The sequence below is a fragment of the Eretmochelys imbricata genome, chromosome 11 (genome assembly GCF_965152235.1).
Source record: "Eretmochelys imbricata isolate rEreImb1 chromosome 11, rEreImb1.hap1, whole genome shotgun sequence".
Lineage (NCBI taxonomy): Eukaryota > Metazoa > Chordata > Testudines > Cheloniidae > Eretmochelys > Eretmochelys imbricata.
The window spans coordinates 35,771,088-35,794,068 of record NC_135582.1 but is presented as its reverse complement, the minus strand read 5'-3'; the positions used below and the strand labels follow the sequence as shown (position 1 = coordinate 35,794,068).

At 40.3% G+C, this 22,981-nt stretch overlaps 1 protein-coding gene across 1 annotated transcript in view; it reads left to right on the top strand.

Annotated features, from left to right (window-relative positions):
- Positions 1 to 22,981, top strand: part of GRB14 (growth factor receptor bound protein 14) — a 100,880-nt gene that overhangs the window by 57,823 nt on the left and 20,076 nt on the right. The window contains exons 4-5 of the mRNA XM_077830055.1: positions 8,505 to 8,626; positions 10,447 to 10,521. Coding sequence (XP_077686181.1) covers positions 8,505 to 8,626; positions 10,447 to 10,521 — 197 coding nt within the window. The remainder of the gene's footprint in view (positions 1 to 8,504; positions 8,627 to 10,446; positions 10,522 to 22,981) is intronic.

The following is a 22,981-nucleotide window of genomic DNA, read 5'->3' as shown; positions in this document are numbered from 1 at the left end:
TTCATGGTCCAGTCTGTCTCAGTTATTGATACAATACATATTTTGTCATGTAATTGGACCGCTTCAATCCAAATGACAGTAGTTGTTGCTGAAATATCAATCTTTTAGTTGTCACTTTTCTTAAGATACTAGTCCCTTGTTCAAATATGGGAATTTTTAAACCTCTATGAAGTACTATGTTGAGACCTGTCCACTCCTTCTAGAGAACAAGATTGAGACCATCAAGTTGTTTCACTTAGGCATACAAACTCTTCCAGTAGTAACTACTGAGCTCACTATTGAGCTCTGCTGAATATGAACCAGCACTAAGGCACTGCATTCCCTAACCAATTCTCTGAGATGTCTGGTTCTCCTTCAGGTGTAATTTTAGTAAGAGACTATATTTCCCTTTTTTAGTCAGTCTGCCTTCTTCGGGCTGATGCTGGAGACTAATGAGGTACCAGTAGGTATGGAGATTAATTCTCTTTCAGGATGCCTCCTCCTTCTGTAATACTTAAACATTAGAGTTGGTTTAACTATTTTTAATTATGACACAAATTTAAACCCTTTTTAGGTGTGTGATATATTCACAAACTGATAATCTTTCTTGTAAGCAAATAAATTCACTATTTGTAAGTACTGGATGAATAACTTTCAGATTGTGGTTTGTGAACAGTTCGGTGACGGTTGCAATTGTACTGTTGTGTGATTTATCCACTAAAACACACACACACACACACGGCATTTTTTCAGCTGCCTGGTTGAATGATGGAAGCACTTGAAACAGGAAATAGCAAAAAGCTCATTTCCAGTAAAACATTTTTTGGATGAATAATAATTAATACTAAAATTCCTGAATCTGTCATGGACACAAACATTTTCGCTAATATCCAACAGCTATCCAAATACTTGTGTTTTTTTGACCCCATGAATCATAGTGAACTGAACATGGTGCTTTTTATTTGCAAATAAAGCCACAAGTCAGCTGTTGTTTATATAAAAATGACATTATTTATCAAAAAGTCATTGGAATATGTTCTAATCTGTGTACATATATTTGAGTAGATACATGCACATTGAAATGGGTATGTACCCTGAAAGGGGATGTGTTTACCAGAAATTATTTCAGAATCCAGTAGACATAAGTTTAAAAAAAAAAACAAAACTGTTTTTTTTTTTTTTTAAATTATTGTCATGGACAGAAAATGCTAAAATATATTTGGTTCTGGATAGTACATTTTAGAGATAATTGTTATGCTTTCCTCAAATGTTTAACTTACAATTCTTTCTCAAACAATTATGCTTATCACAGGTGTGTGGGATTTTTTTTTAATATCCACCGGATGTCACTGTTGTTCCTCATATACAGGTACTGTACCAGATTTATTTTAGCAGAATAAATGGTAGCACTTGAATCTTAGGCTGTGTTTACGCAGTCCCACAATTTGGACTATAGGGTGTACAAATTGCAGTGCGCATTGGGTTGCCTCACTGTAACTCCCCTAAGTGGATGCTAAGGGCATGAACTAAAAGGTACTTAGTTTGCAATTAAATAGTCCTGTTTAAAGAGGACCATGTTAATGCGAACTAGGTACCTTGTAGTTTGCAACAGCAGTGTCCATACAGTGGAGTGCACTAGTGTGTGCTATAGCTCACACCTCCATAGTCCAAATCGAGGAGCTCTGTCGACAAGCCCTTAGGCTATGTCTACAGTTGGAGAGGGGAGTGTGAGTCCCAGTTCCAGTAGACATCAGGCTAACATGCTAAAAATAGTCATATAGCTGCAGTTTTCACTGTTCTGGGCAAATGCACCTCTGTTATCCCTCTGTGGTCTGCTCTGAGGCTTCCAGCTCCCCCACCGTCACCTGTCTTGAGGAGAGACATACATCTCTCTCTCCCTCTCTCTCCTATCTGAGGATTTCCATGCTGCCCAGTTCACTGTCTACACTGTGAATTCTCCAGCAAAGCAGACTGCCTCAGCAGGCCTGTTTGCCTTTCTTCCTCAGAGCCTATAAACAGTACTAAGTGACCACATAATTCTAAAACAATCACATTTATTCTTAAAGTAAAAGAATTATGGAGAAAAGAATAAAAAGAACTACACACATGCAAATAAGATGACTAGAGATTACCCTGACTCCAATAAGGGCTCTGGTAGGTAAACAGTCCTGCAGACAGAAAAGGAGTACTTGTGGCACCTTAGAGACTAAGGAATTTATTTGAGCATAAGCTTTCGTGAGCTACAGCTCACGAAAGCTTATGCTCAAATAAATTCCTTAGTCTCTAAGGTGCCACAAGTACTCCTTTTCTTTTTGCGAATACAGACTAACACGGCTGCTACTCTGAAACCTGTCATTATGCAAGTCCTGAAGACGACATCAAGGACTTCATTCCATTCAGATCTGCAATACTGACATCATCAAGGGGTTTTCGAGTGGTTACAAGTTCATAACTGCCTTGGCTCAGAACTAGCATACCCATAAATCTGTGATTTTTGTTTTTCTCCTTTATTCAGTTTAGGTCTTTGTTCCTTAGAGACCAGGAATAGGTGATCTCCGGACAATGGGTTTCTCCACAAGGCGAAGCTTTCAAAGGTTTGGTCCAGAGGTGGGGAATTTGCATTCCCTCCCCAGGGTATTTTCCTAGGAAATCCATTTAATTTTGTTTTCCCTCAAAATATACTACTTATCTGGCCTGTTGTTTTAAAATAGCCCTTTGAAGCTCATAACACTTCCCAGGAGACATTTGTCATATCTGCTTCCTAGAGATGTTACATACAGTCCCACAATAATACATAACCATTTGCATTTTTAATACAACAAATTCCTAAGATACTTTAACTTCATTCAATAAGATTTGTCCAGAATATTGTAGGAAATAGCTGTATCTGTCAGAGCCGTAGCACGGTGAGCAGCGGCACAAGCTACCAACCTGAGTATGTACCCAGAGTATCTAGCTGGGTCTGTATTCTGGGCAGATAGCTTGTGCTGCTGCTTGCTGCTGACCATGCTGTCGTGACTGATGCTATTTTTAGCGTGCTAGCTTGATGAGAGTTAGCATGAGCATATCTGCTTGAATTTGGAATCACACCCCCAGCTCCAAATGTAGACATAAATCTTAATCAGTATTATGTGAACTTCATGCTTTCCTGGATGTAGTTTTTATTCATTGGCTATTGTGTAAAATAATTATATGTGGCACCATATATCACAAATACCCTTTTATGAATTAGGGACCTGTCTGCCACTCCAAAATGTTTGTGCTGTGCATTTCTTCCTGAAAATATTGAAGGCGGCTCTGACATACCCAGAGAGAGCCAGATTTTCTCAGTCTGGCGGCAGAGAATCCTGTGTTACCCTGTTGGTTATCCTGGATTTTTGAAGCCAAATTTTGGAGAAGAGGTGAGCAGTATTCCCCACCCCCGATGCAGAAGGACACGTCCTCTTCCTCCCCCACCTCTTTATACTCTGGAATGATCTCCATGCTGATCATCTTCTGCAGCATGGCAGAATCATTTAAAATGGAGTATGCAGATTGTCTGGGTGCCACAGAAAGGGGAGTTCTGCCATGATTGCAGCCTGTGGACCTTTGCTTCGTTGTGAGAAAGGTGATGGAGTTTGGATGGCTTATTAGGCCTCACAGAGTTGGAGACTTCTTCTGAGACACCTGAGGTCAGTCTTCAGCTCTTGGGACCTGGCAGATAGATCCATCTTTGTTGATTAGGGATTTCTTGCAAGTTAAGTCCAAATATTCATCTAATTGCCTCTCAGCCCAATCCACCACAAAGAAGAAAAGTTCCAGCATCCCTACTTGTATTCTCAGTTGGATAATCGAATCTCACAGCAAGGAGTCTGGCATTCTTTTTGCCTTGCCTTCCTCCCAAGTGGAGGATCTGGGGTCTTTCAGTGAGAGCATGTAGGCCTGAAGCCCTCCCCTCAGGCTAAGCCCCAAAAAGGGCACTATTTAGGAAAAGGAAACAATCCCCCAGCAAGGATGAAATCTTCTCCACAAAAGAAAAGTCGAAGAGCCCAATAAGGTAGAGGACACAAGCCAGAAAGCATTCAAGATACTCATCCTCTTCCATCAGCTTCAGCATCTCCCCTGAATGAAGGAAACTCTTAATATTTGACCATGATAAATGCTAGCCAGAGTAGTAGGAAATGCATTTGAGACAAGAGGGAGGAAAATGGTGGCCACTATCCAGATATTTCTAGAAAAAGAGGATGAACAGATCAAGTCCCGGGGTAAAACTCTTCCATCCAAAATGAAGACAGAATTTTGCCAACTCCCTTCTCTCCATGACCGGTTTCAGTTAGGAACCTAGTCTGCTGAGAATCAGTATTGTTTGTTTTCATAAGATGAAGTGGCTCTGAGGATGCTGAAAGATGTCCACAGCCAACTATGCTGAAAGCTTTTGTGGAAGTGTGGTCTACTGGTTAGAGCAGGGGACCCGGGGGGGGGGGGTGGGGGGGTGGGAAGGTTGGACTCGTATATGAGTTCTGTTGCTTCAGTTCACCAATCTGTAAAATATCGAAGAATTCCTTACTATGGTGTTGAGACTTAATGTCTTGAACAGCATTTTGAGATTGTAATGGTTTCTACCGATTACTTTCCTGGAAGTTCCTTTTGTATCGTTTATGTGAGCTGCACAGAGACTGTACTGTAGTCTTAGGGAGTCCTTATTCAAGACTGGATAGACAGCATTGTTAAGAAAAGTAAAACAATCCTGTGATTGGATTGGATTAAAGTATAATACTCTGTTAATAGTTCAATTCCTTTAAAAGGTAGTCTGAATCCTATTAGAAGTTCTATAATCTGCTACCTTAAAAATCCTTTGGGTAGAGTTCATACGCTATACCAGGATCTTTACCTATTATGAGGTGATGCACTATGTCTTGGTTTTTGTTCCAAGAAGCAAGTCTCCAGGAGATGGTATTTATTTAAATGTCACAGTGCCAGAAATGTAACAGTTCAAATAGCATACCAGAACAGCACTGGCTTTCTGTAAAAACTTGTGCAAAACAACAACAAAAAATTGTTTTAAGACAGCACCTCAGTTCTCCGTGTTTTTTTTCATAAATATGAAAGATGCATTTTGGAGAAAAGCTGTGTTCCTGGTTCAGTTTAATTTTCACAGAGAATTTTTGAGAAACTATATTGGTTGAATTATGTAGATATGATTACCACACAATTTTGCTTCATTTATTTATCCCTGTGATGAGGGGTTAAATTAGCTTCTCAACTGAGTTGTTGTTTGACTTTTTTTTAAGTCAGTGGGAGTGGAGGTCATTTATTTTCCAAATCCTATGGTATTTAGTAGATTATGGTATGCATTTTTCCTTTGGATTAGGCATGACATAATAATAATAGTGGGTTTTCAGGACTAGAGTCTAATGTTTAATTACAGTCCCTTTAATTAAGGTGGTTTTTACCTTGTCATTTCATAAGAGGAAGCCAGTTTGGTGGATTTTTTTTTTATAACCGTTGTTTATGCTCTTAAATAAATATATGGTTAACTAATTTCTCATACTTCCTTCAAGTGCTAAACAATATGAAAATACATTGGGATTAATATATAAATAAAATTAGTCAAATCAAGGAGTTACCCAATTCTAATTTGTATTATTAACTAAAAAGAGAACTGTTTAAGATGAACAATTGATCTCATCATTGCATGAGCACTATCAGTATATGTGGCCTACAATGAGCCCACCTTTTTTTTCCTACTTGTAGAATTTAGCTGTGTGAATGGTAATAATTCACTCAGTGGAGATTTGGAGACTTCCTGGCACAGTAATTAATCTAGGTTTGAAGACTTGGCCTTATTTGGGCTGTGGATAGTATTTTTTTGTTTTGTGAAGGTGGGTGTTGCCACAATAAGTGAAGACCATTGATGGAAAGAGGCTGCAATTGTACTCCTGCCCTTCTAATTCTTTCTGGGCCAAGATATTCCAAATTAATTTTTAAAAGATTTTGTGTGCCCAACTTGAGATACCTTAAATAGGGTCTGATTTGCAGAGGACAGGTGCTCCATGTTCTCTATTTGGGCCCTCAAAATGACTTAACCCTTTTGAAAATCTTAGCGATACAGCAAAATTTGGTTTTTAACAAAAGGATAGAAGTGTACTGTTTTTCCTCTTTAAGGTTGCTACTTCTGTCTAGGAGCACGCAAGCTGTTTGCACACATTAGCGTGATGAGGGGCAGCTGCCGGTGAGGTTGGTGCCCACCCTGGTGGGCAGAGCTGGGGGCGGTACAGCTGCGCTGGAGGAGCTGCCCAGGCTGGGCTCTGGCTCCTGTGAGTGGTGGCCTGACAGGCTGCTGTAGTTCCTGATAGAGCCCTGCAGCTTCACGGGTATCTGCTTTATAGCCATGGATATTCGCATCCACAGGTACAAATTTTGTATCCGCGCAGGGCTCTACTTTTAGTATTCATCCTATTAACAGTTTGCTGTCGTACCTGTAACATTGTCTCTTTGAGAAACTTAGAACTCCTTTTTCTTTTAGATTTTATTCCCATAGGCCATTACAAAACTCAGAAGTGGTTGGTAAAGTCTGCTTTTTTTGAAGGCCATTGTCCTTATTTTGCTGTTCTTGCTTCTTTTCCTTAGAATCACGTAATCACCATTTCATGATCACTTTCACCCAGATTGTCTTCAACTTCAGATTCACAATGCTGTTAGTCAGAATAAAGTCTAAAATGGCCGTTTCCTCAGTTACTTCCTCCACCTTCTGAAACAAACATTTGTCCCCAATGTACTTCAAGAATTTAATGGACATTTTGTGTTTTGCTGCATTACAATCACTCTGTTCCCACAGTCCTGGAAAGCAGTGTTGCAAGCTCACAATTTTATCACAAGTCTTGAGATACTTGATGTTTCTTAAAGCCCCAGCTCCTGGACTAAAGTGACTATGTAAGAGGGTTTTTTTTTTTGTTTTTTTTAAATTAAGCTTAAAGTTCTTGTGGATATGGAATAAAGCTTGAGAACATGAACTGGCTGTACCTTTAAAGGCTGAAAAACTAGAAGGAAAATACATAGAAACCCCCTCCTTCCCCCTTTCATTTCATGCATTTTTAGAGCTTGACTATGATTTTTTTTGGTGCTCTTGCATTTTGGCAAGACTGGGGGGAGAGAGAGATTAAATAAAATAAGGTGGTTGTATAAAATTGTATAATTTGCAGGGGGACCCAGGAGCAGTAGCTGAAACTATTTTAAATTGTTTATTTGTTGGAATTAATTAGATTTGAAATTGACAGTGACCCTTTAAGTACAATTCAATAAAGTTCCAGAAAAAATATTCCTCACTTACATTTAAAATAACTTGTTTCCTTATTGGTTCATGCCGTCAGCAAAATAAAAATTGCCCACCAAACTTTTTCCTGTGTACTGAAATGTATTCTTTTTTTCTTTGTAGCATGAAAGTTACATGACTTGTTTGTTTTTTTAATAAGTGATATCCAATGTACAGAAATAAATTTAGTCACAATCCTGCAAAGGGTTATGCATGGGCTTACCTTTATACACTCCAAGTAGTCTCATTGAAATCAACGATAGTGCTTCTAGTGTTTATAGTTAAGCACATGCATAACTCTTTGCAGGATCAGGGCCTTAAATACTTTTATACAAATGTAGTTTAGTGTTTCTTACATTGCAGGAAACTGTCAAAAATGAGATTAGAAACAGCTTGCAGAGGAGATGCAACAGTATTCTGCAACAATATTCTGAAAACCTTTAGAAAAAACTCTGGAGCAGACATAGGCGGATTGATTGGTTTTTATTATCCATTTATATAAGTCCTTTGTTTGCCATTTTGTTTAGATTTTTCTAAATCCCCAATTACTGTAAAGGTAATTAGCAATCAGAATTGGTTTTTAAAAGATTCAAATTCCCTACGTGGCTTTGCAGATCTAAATGTCTGGCATCCAACCTAGTTAATGAGCTCACAGCTATACAAATGGGATCGCTTATAATAGCTTTGCCAGCTCTTGAGTAATTTCAGGATGAACTCTTCCAATGTGAAAAAACGCTTTATGAATGAATGTTGGGTGTTTTTGTAATTAACCATTCCCCTTAATTAATTTTTGGCTCCAAGTCTCTCATTTCTCAAAGAAGGAAGTTATACAACTAAGAAGTCTAGCTGCCAAAATCGCCATTTCTCTATTCCAAGCTGTGTAAAAATGTTACAGTATGTAATAAGTTGGCTTTGGAAGAGGCAATATCTCATTTTGCATTTATATGAGAGACTTTAAAACCTTGTTGGTGTTTGAGGAGGAGGAAATTAGCTTGCTCACCTACTGCAGATATTCATGTTTCATGAGCAGAGTTGGCTTATAAAAGAGCACTGTATAGATTACTGACTTTGGTGACAAAATGTAAAATAGACTTGATGAATTGAAGGTGTTCATATTACTTCGTTCATGTTGGGTTGAACATAACTCTTCATTTGTGTCTGAGCCTAAGTTCTCATGTGTTTACCACGATGGTGGACTTGTGTGCAAGGCTATGTATTTTTCTTTGTTTTACAGAAAGAATGATAGAAGACCACGAATTGGTAATTGAAGTTCAGTCAAACTGGGGAATCGAAGAAGAAAATAGACTGTATTTTAGAAAAAACTATGCCAAATATGAGTTTTTTAAACACCCAATGGTAAGTCTGTCTTCTTAAAAGCTGTTACTGCTGCCCTGACATGTGGCATAGTGATGAGGGGGAATGCCAGAAATGCAGGAGGACTTAGAGTGAGCTGTAAAATGTAATGGAACCTAAATCTACCTGTGACCTGTTAAAAGGAAAGGAAGAATGATCTTAAATCACTATAGGTATGTCTATGCAAGAGCTGGAAGGTGTAAATTCCAACTTGAGGAGATATGCCTGCATTAGCTCCAATTGCGTCAGTGTGCTAAAAATAGCAGTGTAGTCGCCACAGCATAAGCTCTGGGACAGGCTAGCTGCCCAAGTACATATTTGTGGTCTCAACAAGGTCGTACTTATGGCAGCTCCCCACATCCGCCCCATTTGCCCCACTGTGACTACACTCTAGTTTACCACACTAGCTTGATCAGAGCTAATGCGGGTATGTCTCCTCAAGCTGGAATTTACACCTTCCAGCTGTGGTGCAGACATATCTTAAGGGACACAAGAGCTTTCGGTTCTATTCCTTGCTCTGCATGTATTTTCTTGAGCAAATCATTTAATCACTCTCTCCCTCAGTTCCCTATTTCTGAATGGGGATAACTCCCCATCTCACAGAGATGTTGCTAAATTAATGGTGAGGGGTCGGATATTATAGTGGTCCATGGAAATAACTTAGACCCAGTACATTGGTTGACCATGGTCATGCAGCCTTGGTGGGCAATATAGACTCTCATTAGCTTACCAATCAGGGCCCAACATGAAAGGTTACTTTATGTACTTTGTGAAGGATTTAATTTGGGAATTGTCCAGCTATTAGGAAAGACTATCATTTTAGATCTGGGGCCAAATCCTCAACTGGTGTAAACCTGCATAGCTACAATTCAGTCAGTGGAGCTGTGCTGACTTACACTAGCTCTGGCCTACAATACCTCTTTTGTATTTTTGCAAGTTTCCCCCATTTGATCCATATTAATATCACACAGAATAAAGAGAGCGTTCACAACAAATCAGAGGGGATTTTTTCTGAATTAGTAAAAGGTAGCAAAAAATATATTAACCAACATTTTGTTTCAAATAAGATTTTAAATGTTTTTGACAATATCTCCCACTTATTTCCTTTGTCCACTGGGATACCATATCAACTTTAACGAAACTTTCCTTTTTAAATGCATTTTCCCTCTTCCTAGATAGTAATATGTTGAAGCCTAGGGCAGGCCTATTAGGCGTGAAGGGGTGGGTGAATGATAACCTTAGATTGTCAGGTAATGTCTACACTTCAAAAAAACCAAACAAACAAAAATAACAAATCACAACAGCCAACAAACCACAACCTAGCAGCGAGTATGAGCCTGAGTCAACAGACTTCGGTAAATGGGACTTGTGCAGGTTTCAAACCCTGGGCTCCAGCCCAAGTGGGAAGATCTATACTGCTGCTTTAGCCCCATAGTGTGAGCCTGAATCAGTTGACCCAGGCTCTGAAACCCACTGGCACAAGTTTTTGCAGTATATATGTATCCTAAGTATTGTCCTTCCTGCAGTCTGACTTGATGCAGCAAACCCTGCATTGAAATCTTTTAAAAAAACAAAACAAAATAAAAACCCAACCAAAGTTTGAAGTTTGCTCTCACAAACTCAGCAGCTGAATCTACAAGATACCACAATATGAGGCTATTTTAATGGATTCCTCCCCTTTCCTAAATTCTTTGAGAGTGGGGAAATCTCATTGTCTTTTTGCTCTGTGCAATTGGGTGGTGGATCCGTTTATATGTCTAAGAGAAATCTGAAGGTTTTTGTACTCACATTTACAGAAGTTTTAATATGTTCTATTTTAACAGAATTATTTTCCAGAGCATATGGTGTCGTTGTCAAGCGAGACCAGTGGAATGATAGGCCACGCCCAGATATTGCAGGTATGCAGTATTTGCGTTAAGATAAACCAATTCACAGCAGAATACCTCAATTTCAGATGTCTAGTTTGTGCGTACATAGTATTTTGTCACTGACCGAATTGTAGTGGCCTATTGGATGACTAGAGAGACGTCTTGTCATGAACCAAAAAGGTAATATTCCCCCGCTATGCCGTTCTGATATAACTGCACCTGGAATGATTCAGTTTTGGGGAATTCATTGCCGTAAAGATATTGACCAATTGGAGGGAGTTCAGAAAAGAACAAAATGCAGCAAAAAATGGTTTGGTTGAGTTGGGTGGAGTAACTTGCAAGAAATGACTGAAAGATTAAAGTAGTGTAGCCCATCTAAAAGGCTGGGAGCCCAACAGTCCTCAACTGTTTGACAGTGGTACATGCAAAGGAAAACAAGGAGATTTTTAACACATTGCAAGTGGAGTAAAGGGATGAACTTAATGAAAGGAAGATTTAGACTGATTGGCAGAAAAAAAAATCTTATGGCTGGCATGGTTTGTTAGTCTGTGGAATGTTGCAGTCTCCCAAAAGAAGTGGTAGAACCTAGTACAATGGTCCATGACTTCCAGGTGTCTGGGCACTATGGTAATACAAATAATAAATAATATCCACAGTATGTTTTAAATATAAGCTGGATGCATCATTTTAAATGTAAAATGGGGAGCAATCTGCAGAATAGAAAACAATCCTGTAGTGGCCATGAGATGGATCCTAAACAAGGGGATCTTCCCTTTCTTTTATTATATATTTGAAATGGCAACACTTACACATGAGAAAGCTTTCACTGGTGCTAGAGAGAGCAACCTACCATATGTATTTGGGGCTATGGTGCTAGAGAGAGCAACCTACCATATGTATTTGGGGCTAAAAGGGTGTTGAAAAGGAACAGTGACAAAATAGGATTTTTTAAAAAAAGTTAAAACCGCAAGATTTGTTAAAATTGGAAGATAGTTTAATATACTCTGACAGGTTTCAGAGTAGCAGCCGTGTTAGTCTGTATTTGCAAAAAGAAAAGGAGTACTTGTGGCACCTTAGAGACTAACAAATTTATTTGAGCATAAGCTTTCGTGAGCTACAGCTCACTTTGGGGAAAGCACAAAGTGCTTTAAAAACATTAATGAATTAAATTTCAAAACATGCCTGTTATAAGTGTAGGACGCTGTCAGCGCTGATTCCCCACTCTGGCACTTCGAGTGCAGAAAGTGGGGGCCCACAAGGATTCTAAAAATTTAATATCGGCCACTCCAGGCTTGTATCAAACTCCCAAGGTTACAGCTTTTCTCTGACCTTGGATGGGTAGCCACTAGGATGACCAGATGTTCCGATTTTTATAGGGACAGTCATGATTTTGGGGCCTTTTTCTTATATAGGCCCCTATTACCCCCCTCTCCCGTCCCGATTTTTTATGCTTGCTCTCTGGTCACCCTAGCCACCACCCAAGTTCAAAAACCCCTTCGAGAACCCAGAAAGGCGCACTTGTGAATTCCTTCCTGTGGGGTACTGTAGAAAGGGTTCGTCAGGGCTTGTCACTCTCCGGGGCAGCAGGGAACCACACCGCCTCCCTTAGTCCCTGCACTGGTCCCTGGGGAATCAGTCGAGTCACAGGAGTCCTGGCTCAAGCTGTCCGGCCGGGGCTGAGCAAACACGGGTAACAGTTAGCAGTTGACAGGCCCAGGCAGAAATGAGTTTGAGGCTCAGGCCCTCAGGCAGGGGTAAAACGCAGGTAAATAGCATACCCAGGCTTCAGGCTCTGAGTGGCCTTGAAAAGGGGGAGACTGCCAAATAATGTGTGGGTGGCAGGGAGGGACACAGGCCCTCCCATTCCACTGCGTCCCAGCTCAGGGCCCTAGCAGCGGCCAAAGACCCGCGGCTGTGTCAGTGGGGATCCTGGCTGCAACACACTGATGTGGGTTCCGGCAGTGTTGCAGCCAGACTTGGGTCGGCTGCCCCCGGCCTACTTCGCAACTCCCTCTCTGGAGGCACCTGTGTCAAGGTGGTGCCCTCAGGGGGATCCATCACCATTGGATGCTCGGGGTAGGCTCGGCAACTCTCCCACACGCTGATCCGTGTCAAGTATCGGCTGGTCAGGCCAATCTCCAGGTCCGCCACTGTTTGCTGGAGTCCAGAGGTGTCTGGCCCCTTCAGTGGCTGACGCTCTGGGGTTGGGCTCTTACACTTCCTGTCCAGCACCTGACCCTCTGGAGGGCAGGCTTGGAGTGCTCTGGCCCTGCCCACTCTGGTGTCTGGCAGAGCTTATCCCTCTCCGGGGTGGTGGGGAACCACACGGCCTCCCTACAGGTACTCTCAAGCCCTTTCACCCCTCCCTCAGGGAAGAGCTGAGAAGGAAAACAAAGGAAATCAGCTGTTGCCATCAGCTAATTAAACAACATATGCACAAACCTGAGGGACACAAAAATCCAATCCTGTTCTTAAAAAGGGTAAATTTTTATTAAAAACAAAAAGAAAGAAAATACATCTTGAATTTAGGCTTTTTACTAGATTAAAAACCCCCAAAAAACAATTTACAAGGATTAAGCATCAAGATAGCTTCCTTGAGGTTCAGTTTAAAGGTTACAAGCAAAGCAAAAGCATCTGGGGTTAGCGCACAGGAGTCCACAAGCCATAAAGAAATTGAGAGAAATCTAATCGTGTCTTCCTAGACATTTCCTGATCTACTTACATATCTGGAGTCTGGTGGCACCTTAAAGACTAACAGATTTATTTGGGCATAATCTTATCAAGAAGTGGGTTTTTTACCCATGAAAGTTTATGCCCAAGTAAATCTGTTAGTCTTTTAAGGTGCTACTGGACTCCTCATTTTTGTGGATAGAGACTAACATGGCTACTTCTCTAATACATATCTGGGGTTTTAAATGAGTAGTTTCTAGGTATGATCTGATGATTTTTCATACCTGGCACAAGCTTTTACAGCATAGCTCCAACCCTGTCTCTGCTCTCCAGGAGAACAACCAGACAAAGGGGAATTTTTTCCCGAATTTTGAAAAGTTCTAGCCTTCCCATTGGCTCTTTTGGTCAGGTGCCCACTCCCTCCCTTTTATGGACTTTTTAGCCCTTTACAGGTAAAGCAAGTAGAGAACAGCTACTAACAGGGATTTTATAGCTGGCTGGCTGGGTGTCCATAAAAGGGAGCTACACCCAGCCCCTTCATTTATCACAGATGCATTTTACAGAAAGGAGAGCTAAAGTGAGTGGTTAGGTTTGTGGCAGAGTTAAGATAAAGTGTAGATTTCCTGATTCTAACCCCCTGCTGTGGGCAAAATGTTGAAACTTAGATGCTTTTAGTTCAGTCCCTAAAATCATCTTCAGGAACCAAAAATAAGAACATTTTAAAAAAAATCTACCTTTCAAAGGTGCTGACCCTTTGAAAATTGGGCCATTTTTCTTTTGCTGCCTAAATATGGATTTCAGAGTCTAACTTTAGGCACCTATATTTCAAAATTTTGGTCTCTGTGCTCATAGAATTTAACATCTTTTTATCTCAAAAGTGATCTCATAGTTCTGAAAGAAATATTTGACTTATTTTCAAAAACTAAAGTATATCTGCTAAAAACCTGTGCGCAGAGCCAGTTTAAGGCCTATGTACCACTAAGTCACTTAAGTCCTCAAAAATAGTGTTTAAGCAGTGCATAGTTTGTATGCTGGCCTTCTGCATAGGGTTCAGTTTTACTCCAAATATGAAATTACAGGTTAACTTGTCAATCAATCAAAACTGGATAAAACTGTTTCTTGTTAGTATGTTTTTTTACATAGTATTGTCTGATTATTTATATTTGGTTCAATAGAACTTACTAGACATTAAGTACAGAACACCTTTGTGACTTACAAAGCCATCATGCACATTTCAGCAAAAGCCATTCAGTAGATCATTTAAAGTATGCCACTCTTTCCTTGGTAACTTTCATTAACACAAGTTAATGGGCTTGCATTATTATCTGTGACATGCTTGGTCAAGTATCAAGAGCGATGTTAGTTTTAACAACCCAATTTTGAAATTCTCTTATGGTTTTCTGTGGGTTGAGATATATGCAAATAAAATATTCTCTAGCTATGTGTTAACCATTTTTCTTGCCTTTCGTTATAAGGCAAGAGTAAGAGAAGGTAAGAATTTTGGCTCCTTCCTTTTAAGTCAAAGAGCTGAAATACCTAAAAATGTACTGATTTGTTTTCCTTAGTTCTTTTCTAATAATCAGAGTCATAGAAATGTAGGGGTGAAGGAGACCTCAAGAGGTCATCTAATCCCACCCCCTGCATAGAGGCAGGACCAAGTATACTAGACTATCTCTGACAGGTGTTTTTGCAGCCTGTTCTTAAAAACCTCCATTGAAGGGGGTTCCAGAGCCTCCCTTAGAGGCATATTCTGGTGCTTAACTATCAGATGTGCATTGATTTTTAAAAATTGTTTCTGGTAGCACTTCTCAAAGAGCTAGAAGTTTAATCCCTGCCCCCAACAAGTGTTAAGTCTAAAGAAGAAGGTGAAGGGGTTGCGATGCGTAGATGGTACAAGGCTGTGTCATAGTCTACTTTAGGGAGGCACAGTATTTGTACATACATTCCTTGGGCATTGAGTGTGGAATCACTGAGCATAGCTCATATTCTGGGTTTTCATGAATGTGATCAATTTTAAACATAAAAAATTAATAGATCAAATGGATTTTAAACCTGAGGCCTTCACAGTAATATTAATAGAATATTCTGATATTTCATTTTTATCTGTTTCTTTGAGAAATTATAGGTCTCGTAGTATGAATGGATTCATTTATAGTTCACCTATTTCTAGTAATTAAATGTGAAGCTGATGTCTTCAAATCTAATTTAAAATCAGATTTTTTCACTTGTAAAACCTATTCAGTAGCTTGCACCAGTGCTTTCTATGGCAACACCCTCCACACCTTTTCAATAACAATATATGGATAAAATTTCATGTTGTTAGTTCTTACAAATACTCCCATTGAGTTAATCATGTACATAGGATTAGGTCCCATTTGAGCTAACTTGGATAGTGGGTGAAATCCTAGTCCCACTGAAGTAAATGTTAGTTTTGCTATTGACTTTGATAGGGGTTAAGAGTTCATCTTTTACTTATATGAATAACACTTCTCTGTTCTTCGTACTATTCAAAACTTTTGGCTGCAGTGGTTTTTGGGACCAGGATTTTTTTTTTTTTTCACTCTGCAGAATATTGTTAATAATTTTTTACTTTGAGAGCAACAATTTCACAATTGTTAGTCTGTAAAATTATCCTGATTATGCTTTTCTACTTTTTCTTTAAGGGTAGCTCTGTTTTCCCCAAGTCTGGTTCGTCAATAGATGCAATTGATATTCAGGTTCTGTAGGTGTACTTTGAGTTCAGAGTGCAAATCTTGTATTGACTAATTTAGCTGCTTCTTTCTTATTGCCTTTTCAGCAGAATGCAAATACATTAGAAAATACGTGTAGATTGCTTGTGAAAAATGGCTTGTACATATGCTATGAAACAAAGTATTTTTATCTTAATATAAAATACATGTTAAAGAACAGGGCGCACTTCCTTTCTAGACAATTAAAATAGTTTTTGTATGAAATATATACACAAAAACTATGTTAAAAGAGCATGAAAGCTGCAAAGCACTCAATTCTGGCATGTCCTAACTTTTGAGTACTTGACTTTGCAACCTTAATGTTCTCTTTAATGTAGTTTTGTGTGTGTAATTTCTGAGGTCTTTAATTTTCTGTTTTTCAGTTTGCCTTTTTAATCCTATGGGAATAGCCACATGGGACATCAGCAGGGTTTGAGTCTTTTTAGATCCACTTCACAGACCAGTAAGGTGTCATCCTTTGTGGACTAGAGAGGGATGAAACATACTTTGCCAGAGGGTTTCACAGACATTTGCTGATGACAGAGAAATGTTGAGACTCTGGAATCTTGAAGAATCTCCCCTCAAACCTGACCCCTTCTGCCCTGTTCTCTTTTTTCCCTCTTATCAGCCCCAGTTCCTTGTCTCATTCCTATTTTTCACTCCTCTGTGCTCCTCACTCCAGTCCCCATCTCCTGCTCTGGGCTCCTCAGCAGAGTTTGTCTCCTTTATCCCCCATCCTGGCTTTCATTCCCAATCTCCCTCCTAGCTCTATCCTCTTTGGAACCCCACTTCAGGTAGTTGAAGGCTGCTATCAAATCCCCCCTAACTCTTTTCTCTTCTGCAGACTAAATAACCCCAGTTCCCTCAGCCTCTCCTCGTAAGTCATAAGCCCCAGCCCCCTAATAATTTTTGTTGCCCTCCGCTGGATTCTCTCCAGTTTGTCCACATCCTTTCTGTAGTGGGGGTACCAAAACTGGACACAATACTCCAGGTGTGGCCTCACCAGTGCCGAATAGAGGGGAATAATCACTTCCCTCGATCTGCTGGCAATGCTCCTACTAATACAGCCCAATATGCTGTTGGCCTTCTTGGCAACAAGGGCACATTGCTGACTTGTATCCAGCTTCTCATCTGTTGTAATCCCCAGAACTGCTGCTTAGCCAGTCGGTCCCTAACCTGTACCGGTACATGGGATTCTTCCTTCCTAAGTGCAGGACTCTGCACTTGTCCTTGTTGAACCTCATCAGATTTCTTTTAGCCCAATCCTCCAATTTGTCTAGGTCAGTCTGGACCCTATCCCTATCCTCCAGTGTATCTACCTCTCCCCCCAGCATAGTGTCCTCTGAGAATTTGCTGAGGGTGCAATTCATCCCATCATCCAGATCATTAATAAAAATGTTGAACAAAACCAGCCCCAGGACCGACCCCTGGGGCACTCTGCTTGATACCGGCTGCCAACTAGACATTGAGCCGTTGATCACTACCTGTTGAGCTTGACAATCTAGCCAGCTTTCTATCTACCTTACAGTCCATTCATCCGATCCATACTTCTTTAACTTGCTGGCAAGAATACTGTGGGAGACCATATAAAGGCTTTGCTAAAGTCAAGATATATCACGTCCACTGTTTTCCCTGTATCTACAGAGCCAGTTATCTCATCATAGAAGGCAATCAGGTTGGTCAGGCATGACTTGCCCTTGGTGAATCCATGTTGACTGTTCCTGATCACCTTCCTCTCCTCCAAGTGCTTCAAAATGGATTCCTTGAGGACCTGCTCCATGATTTTGCTGGGGACTGAAGTGAGGCTGACTGGTCTGTAGTTCCCTGGGTTCTCTTTCTTCGCTTTTTAAAATATGGGCATTATATTTGCCTTTTTTCCAATCATCCGGGACCTCCCCTGATCACCATGAATTTTCAGAGATAACGGCCAAGGCTCTGCAATCACATCAGCCAACTCCCTCAGCACCCTTGGACGCATTAGATCTGGACACATGGACTTGTGCATGTACAGCTTTTCTAGATAGTCCTTAACCTGCTCTTTCACCACTGAGGGCTGCTCACCTCCTCCCCATACTGTGTTGTCTAATGCAGCAGTCTGGGAGCTGACCTTGTCTGTGAAGACAGAGGCAAAAAAAGCATTGAGTACTTCAGCTCAAAGCATTGAGTCTCCCCCACCCTGGGTCCTACATCCAGTCTTCATGCCCATCCAGGCCCAAACTTCCACACACCTCCCAATCTCTTCTCGACCCACCTCCCTTCCTTGTAGGGTGACCAGACAGCAAATGTAAAAAATCGGGACGGGGGTGGGGGGTTAATAGGAGCCTATATTAGAAAAAGACCCAAAAATCTGGTCTGTCCCTATAAAATTGGGACATCTGGTCACCCTACTTCCTTGTCCCATTCTACTTTCTTCACTGCCTTCCCCACCACATTCTGTCCCCTCTGCGTTCCAGACAGGCTGCCATACTGCATGGGCACCAGCAGGGAGAGCATTGAGTGTCAGTATTCTTGGTCTCAGTTCTGATGCTTGGTTCTGCAGCATCCAGGAGTGGCAATTGCAAGGAAAATCCTGCTTACCTCCCTGAAGCTTGGGGCTGCAGCATGCCCAGTTCAGACGGAATCTGGACAGTTCACTTGTCAAGTCTCTACTGAGCATGTATGAGCTGTGTTTTTCCCCCACCCCTCCAAGGTTTATAAACTGAGGTAGCTGGGAGTTATTTGACAAAACATTTGTTTTCAGAAAATGCTTCTTTGTTGGAACCTAAACTTTTCGTGGAAAGGTTTCTCCGGGGAAGGGGAGAGAGATGTTTAGCCAAAAGCCCAGGAATGTAGGAGACCCAGGTTTAAGTCCCTGCTATGAATCAGCCAGAGGAGCAACTTTCACATCTCATGTGACTGTTCACCAGAATGTTAGCGTTTTGGTTTCTGGTTTTTCATAAACATTTTTGATAGGACTTGGGTTTGCCTCAATGCAGAATGGAAAACGTCTTTCCACCCAACTCTATTTATAATATGGTCAAATCTGGGCTGGCTTCCATGGGAACAGCAAAGGTGACTTCCTGCCAAATTTCATGTCCCTGCTCCAAAGAATGAAGGCATTATAACTGCAACAAATATGGTAAAATGGTTTTAAGATGGGCAAACCAATATATTTTTCCATAACCTTGTTTGGAGAAATTGATGAACTCCTTTTGTAGAAACGTTCCAAAAATATTCAGCTTGAGGCAGATGCCCAGCATGGAAAATTTCAGTATGGATAGGAAAAGTTTGGCAAAGGTTTAAGCAATTGAAAACTGGACTTTATAATGGGAGTCATTCGGCAACTTCACCTATTTACAGTGCTACCAGCTCTGCCTATAATATAACTGAGCCCAAAATGTTATTTTTCAGTTAGTAATTTTCAAAGATACTTCCAAAATATACCCACAATTTATGTGCTAAATGTGCACATATAGCCCTCCATTTGTGCCTTGCAAGAGGGCATGCTCACAAATTTATTGGAACATTTTTGGAGGCAATTCTTAAATATTGATCAGTAGTAACACACATGGAGCAAAAAGGAAGATTTCAGCACCAAATTTGATTTTATGGGACTGAGTTAAAATCTGAGCAATTAAGAGAAACTTAAAAGCAGTCTGGGTACAAACTGGAGACAAAAAGGCTCTAATTCAAATCTGAAAGTTTTAAAAAAAAGAAGCTGGTTTTCTCTGAAATTAGTCTTCGTCCCATTTCATCTGTGAGAGTCAAGGTCTCTGCTCAAGAAGCAAGATGGTGCATCTAACTTCAAGGGCGCTGTTAACTGCTCTAGCACTTCAGATGTTTCACTGTAAGTTTGGGGAATATAATAATGAATAAGATTATATAAGGGGAAACGTAACTTTAGGCCGAGATGTTCTCATGCAAGAACATCTACCTCTTCTAACTTTCCTCTCCCTTAGTTTTTATGTTCATCTCAGACATTTGAGTTTGCATCCTTGTGTTACCTGCTGAATTCATTTCTCTTTAAGTAGGTTTTACAGACATACAAACCAAGTTATAAATGTCTGTGATGCTGTTGTATAGTAGAATCTGTAATACATAATGACATTTTACACCAATGATATTTACAGTTCATTTGCTATAAATCATATCGTATACTTCATCCCCATAGAGTAAAATACATTGAATATTACTGCATTTTATATAACCAACCCATCCTTTTTTTGAGAGGAATCCTCTAATTTTCTATACTTTTTACCCAGTGTTACTTGGCTCCCTAATAAAGCTTTTCTTTGTCATTGATGATTTCTTCCAGCTGTGATAAACTTTGGTCTCAACTTGGTTGGGTTTTTATCAGAGTATATTTATCATCCTACTATCGTTTACAACTCCATAACCCAAAGAGCAGGTTATTTTTATCGTTGTCTAGGATTTTCAGTATTCTTTCATCATGGCAGTAATGATTTTGTCTGATGCTGTTAGTCATGATGTGTTTTGCCATGCAATCTTTTGCTATCCTGGGAAGAAAAAAAACCTGATTTAGTCTTGCCTCATTCCAAGTACTGTTGTTGTGGACTACTTTAAATTGATAACACTAGTATGGGTGCAATGTTGGTTGCTAAAGCAGAGCTTTGTTTTGCTTTCAGCAACTTTGGCCTGCTGTTGAAGGAATGATGTTTTGGTTATCATTTTGTCATGGGTATCTTCCTAGTGAGAGGATAGGTGCAAGGATACAGGGCCTAAAATGGGTGTCTTATGGGGTTAGGGAGCCATTAATTGAATCTTCAGACAAAATGGGCAAAGGTACTAAAATTAAGAGCCATCAGGGAGAGGCGGGGAGAGAGATTCTTCCTCACAATCTCCCTGAAGAAAATCAACAGCTGGACTGTACGAGACAGTTAGATTGACCTAGCTGTATCATTCAGGTGCGTAAGCCCCAGTGTAGACAAGGCTAGGATGACCAAAGAATTCTTCCATTGATCTAGCTACTGCCTTTGAGAGGTGGATTTACTGCAGCGACCAGAGATTCCTTTCCATCACTGTTGTAAGTCTATACCACAGCACTGCAGCTGTGCTACTGCACTATTTCTAGTGTAGACATACCCTCAATCTTTCAAACTCTCCTAAAGCCTCCCTTTGAACTTGGTCTGTAGAATTAAATTACAGCTTTAATATAGTGTTTTTATTCACTCTCACATGTGCCTGAAAAATAATGTATTTGTATGTTTATGTTATTGATCTTCCTTTTTGTCATTTGCCGAAAAACCTTCTTAGCCTTGATAATATCTCAGACACGTACACTTTCAAGTTGAGATTAGGATGTCTTTGCCTCAAACTTCTTGCTTCTAGAAGCCCGCATTATTTGATTTTTGTGGGCTCATCAAGCAACGTTCAAAACCAAAAGCAATAAGAAAGCAAAATTAGTGTTTCCTTTCTTTTCACCAATCACAATTTTTATGCCTCCTTCAAGTGCACTCTTGCATGATAAATATCACTTATGGCTACTGAAATGAAGCTGTGTTGTGGAACAGTGCCTGCATTGCAGTGAAGATGTTGTTCCCTTCAACTGTGAGCAAAGCTGGAAAACAGTTTGCGTAAGCAACTCTAGGCCCTGATTCTGAGATTGTTCTGTGCATGTATAGTCCTGTTGATGGGACTATTGACATAGAGGACCTTGTCTATTCCACAATTCTGTGGGCAAAAATTTTACTGAGGATTTTAACCTTTGCTGCAGAATTGTGCTCCACAATCTTTCCTCTTCATTTTAAAAAATGTGTTTAGCTCTTATGGCCATGGGGCAAACCTCAGAAACATGAAATGAATGGTAATTAAAGCAATCTGTCTGCCTGAATCTGTAGCAAGGCTGAAACAATAGCTCTGAGATACACACTGCTCTAATATAATTCAAAGCTCTATGGGCTCAGTGATTCGGTAGCCATAAGAATTTAGCATATTTCCTGATGGAATTAGCCATTTTTCTGCAACCAGGTGCCTGATACTTTGTTCTGACTTCCTGCTCTCCTGGATTCTGCCCGCAGCTTTTTGTCTCCAGCTTTCCCTACAAGCGGAAGTTAATTGGCTCATAGTTTACAGATTCTAAGTCCAGAAGGGGCCATCGTGATGATCTAATCTGACCTCCTGTATAGCACAGGCCATTGAATTTCCTCAAAATAATTTGCAGAGCATAACTTTTAGAAAAAAACATCTAATCTTGTTTTAAAAATTGTCAGTGATGGAGAATCCACCATGACCCTTGCTGAACTGTTCCAATGGCTAATTACTCTCACCATTAAAAATGTATTCCTTATTTCCAGTTTTAGTGCATGCTTCCTGCCCTGTGCCATGAAGCCATCCTATTGCTGAGACGCTACAACAGGCATCCAACATTCAGACAGTGAGCAGGGAGTGCAACTGAATGCATCCGATGAAGTGAGCTGTAGCTCACGAAAGCTCATGCTCAAACAAATTGGTTAGTCTCTAAGGTGCCACTAGTACTCCTTTTCTTTTTGCAAATACAGACTAACACGGCTGCTACTCTGAAACCAGAAATACAAGTTCATGAGCTAGACAGCTTGGAGAAAAGCACAACTGCCAAGGACTCTGAAGCCAGGGAGATGAGCCATTGCAGCTAGCTACAGCATTCCCCTTTCCTTGCCATTCAGGAGGGGAAGGTGGTTCTGACCTGACTGCCTAGAAAACATTGTGCATAGTCCAGGCCCATGGTGTGGAGATTGGTTTGTTTGTTTTGTTTGTTTTCTATGATGGTTATTTCAGGATGTGGGTTTTTTGTGGCAATCAATAATTGTATTTCAATATTTATTGCTGTATGCGTTTGTGAGGGTGTAGAGATGTGGGAATGAAGGGTATTGCACGATAGAATAAATTTAATATTGCTTCAGAACATGAGTTTCGGATGCACAATTTGCTGCAGAGTACATAAAGTTACACATCTGCTTAAGACTTTGCAGGAACATGGTTATAGTGTATCAGACAAATTACTGTGTTAGTAGCAGAACATAAGTCCTTTTTTATTTACAACTGAACCTCTTAGCTAGAGCAGATATTTTCCTCCTTTAGGTAAACTGATCTATTTAATTCTTTTGACGGGGATG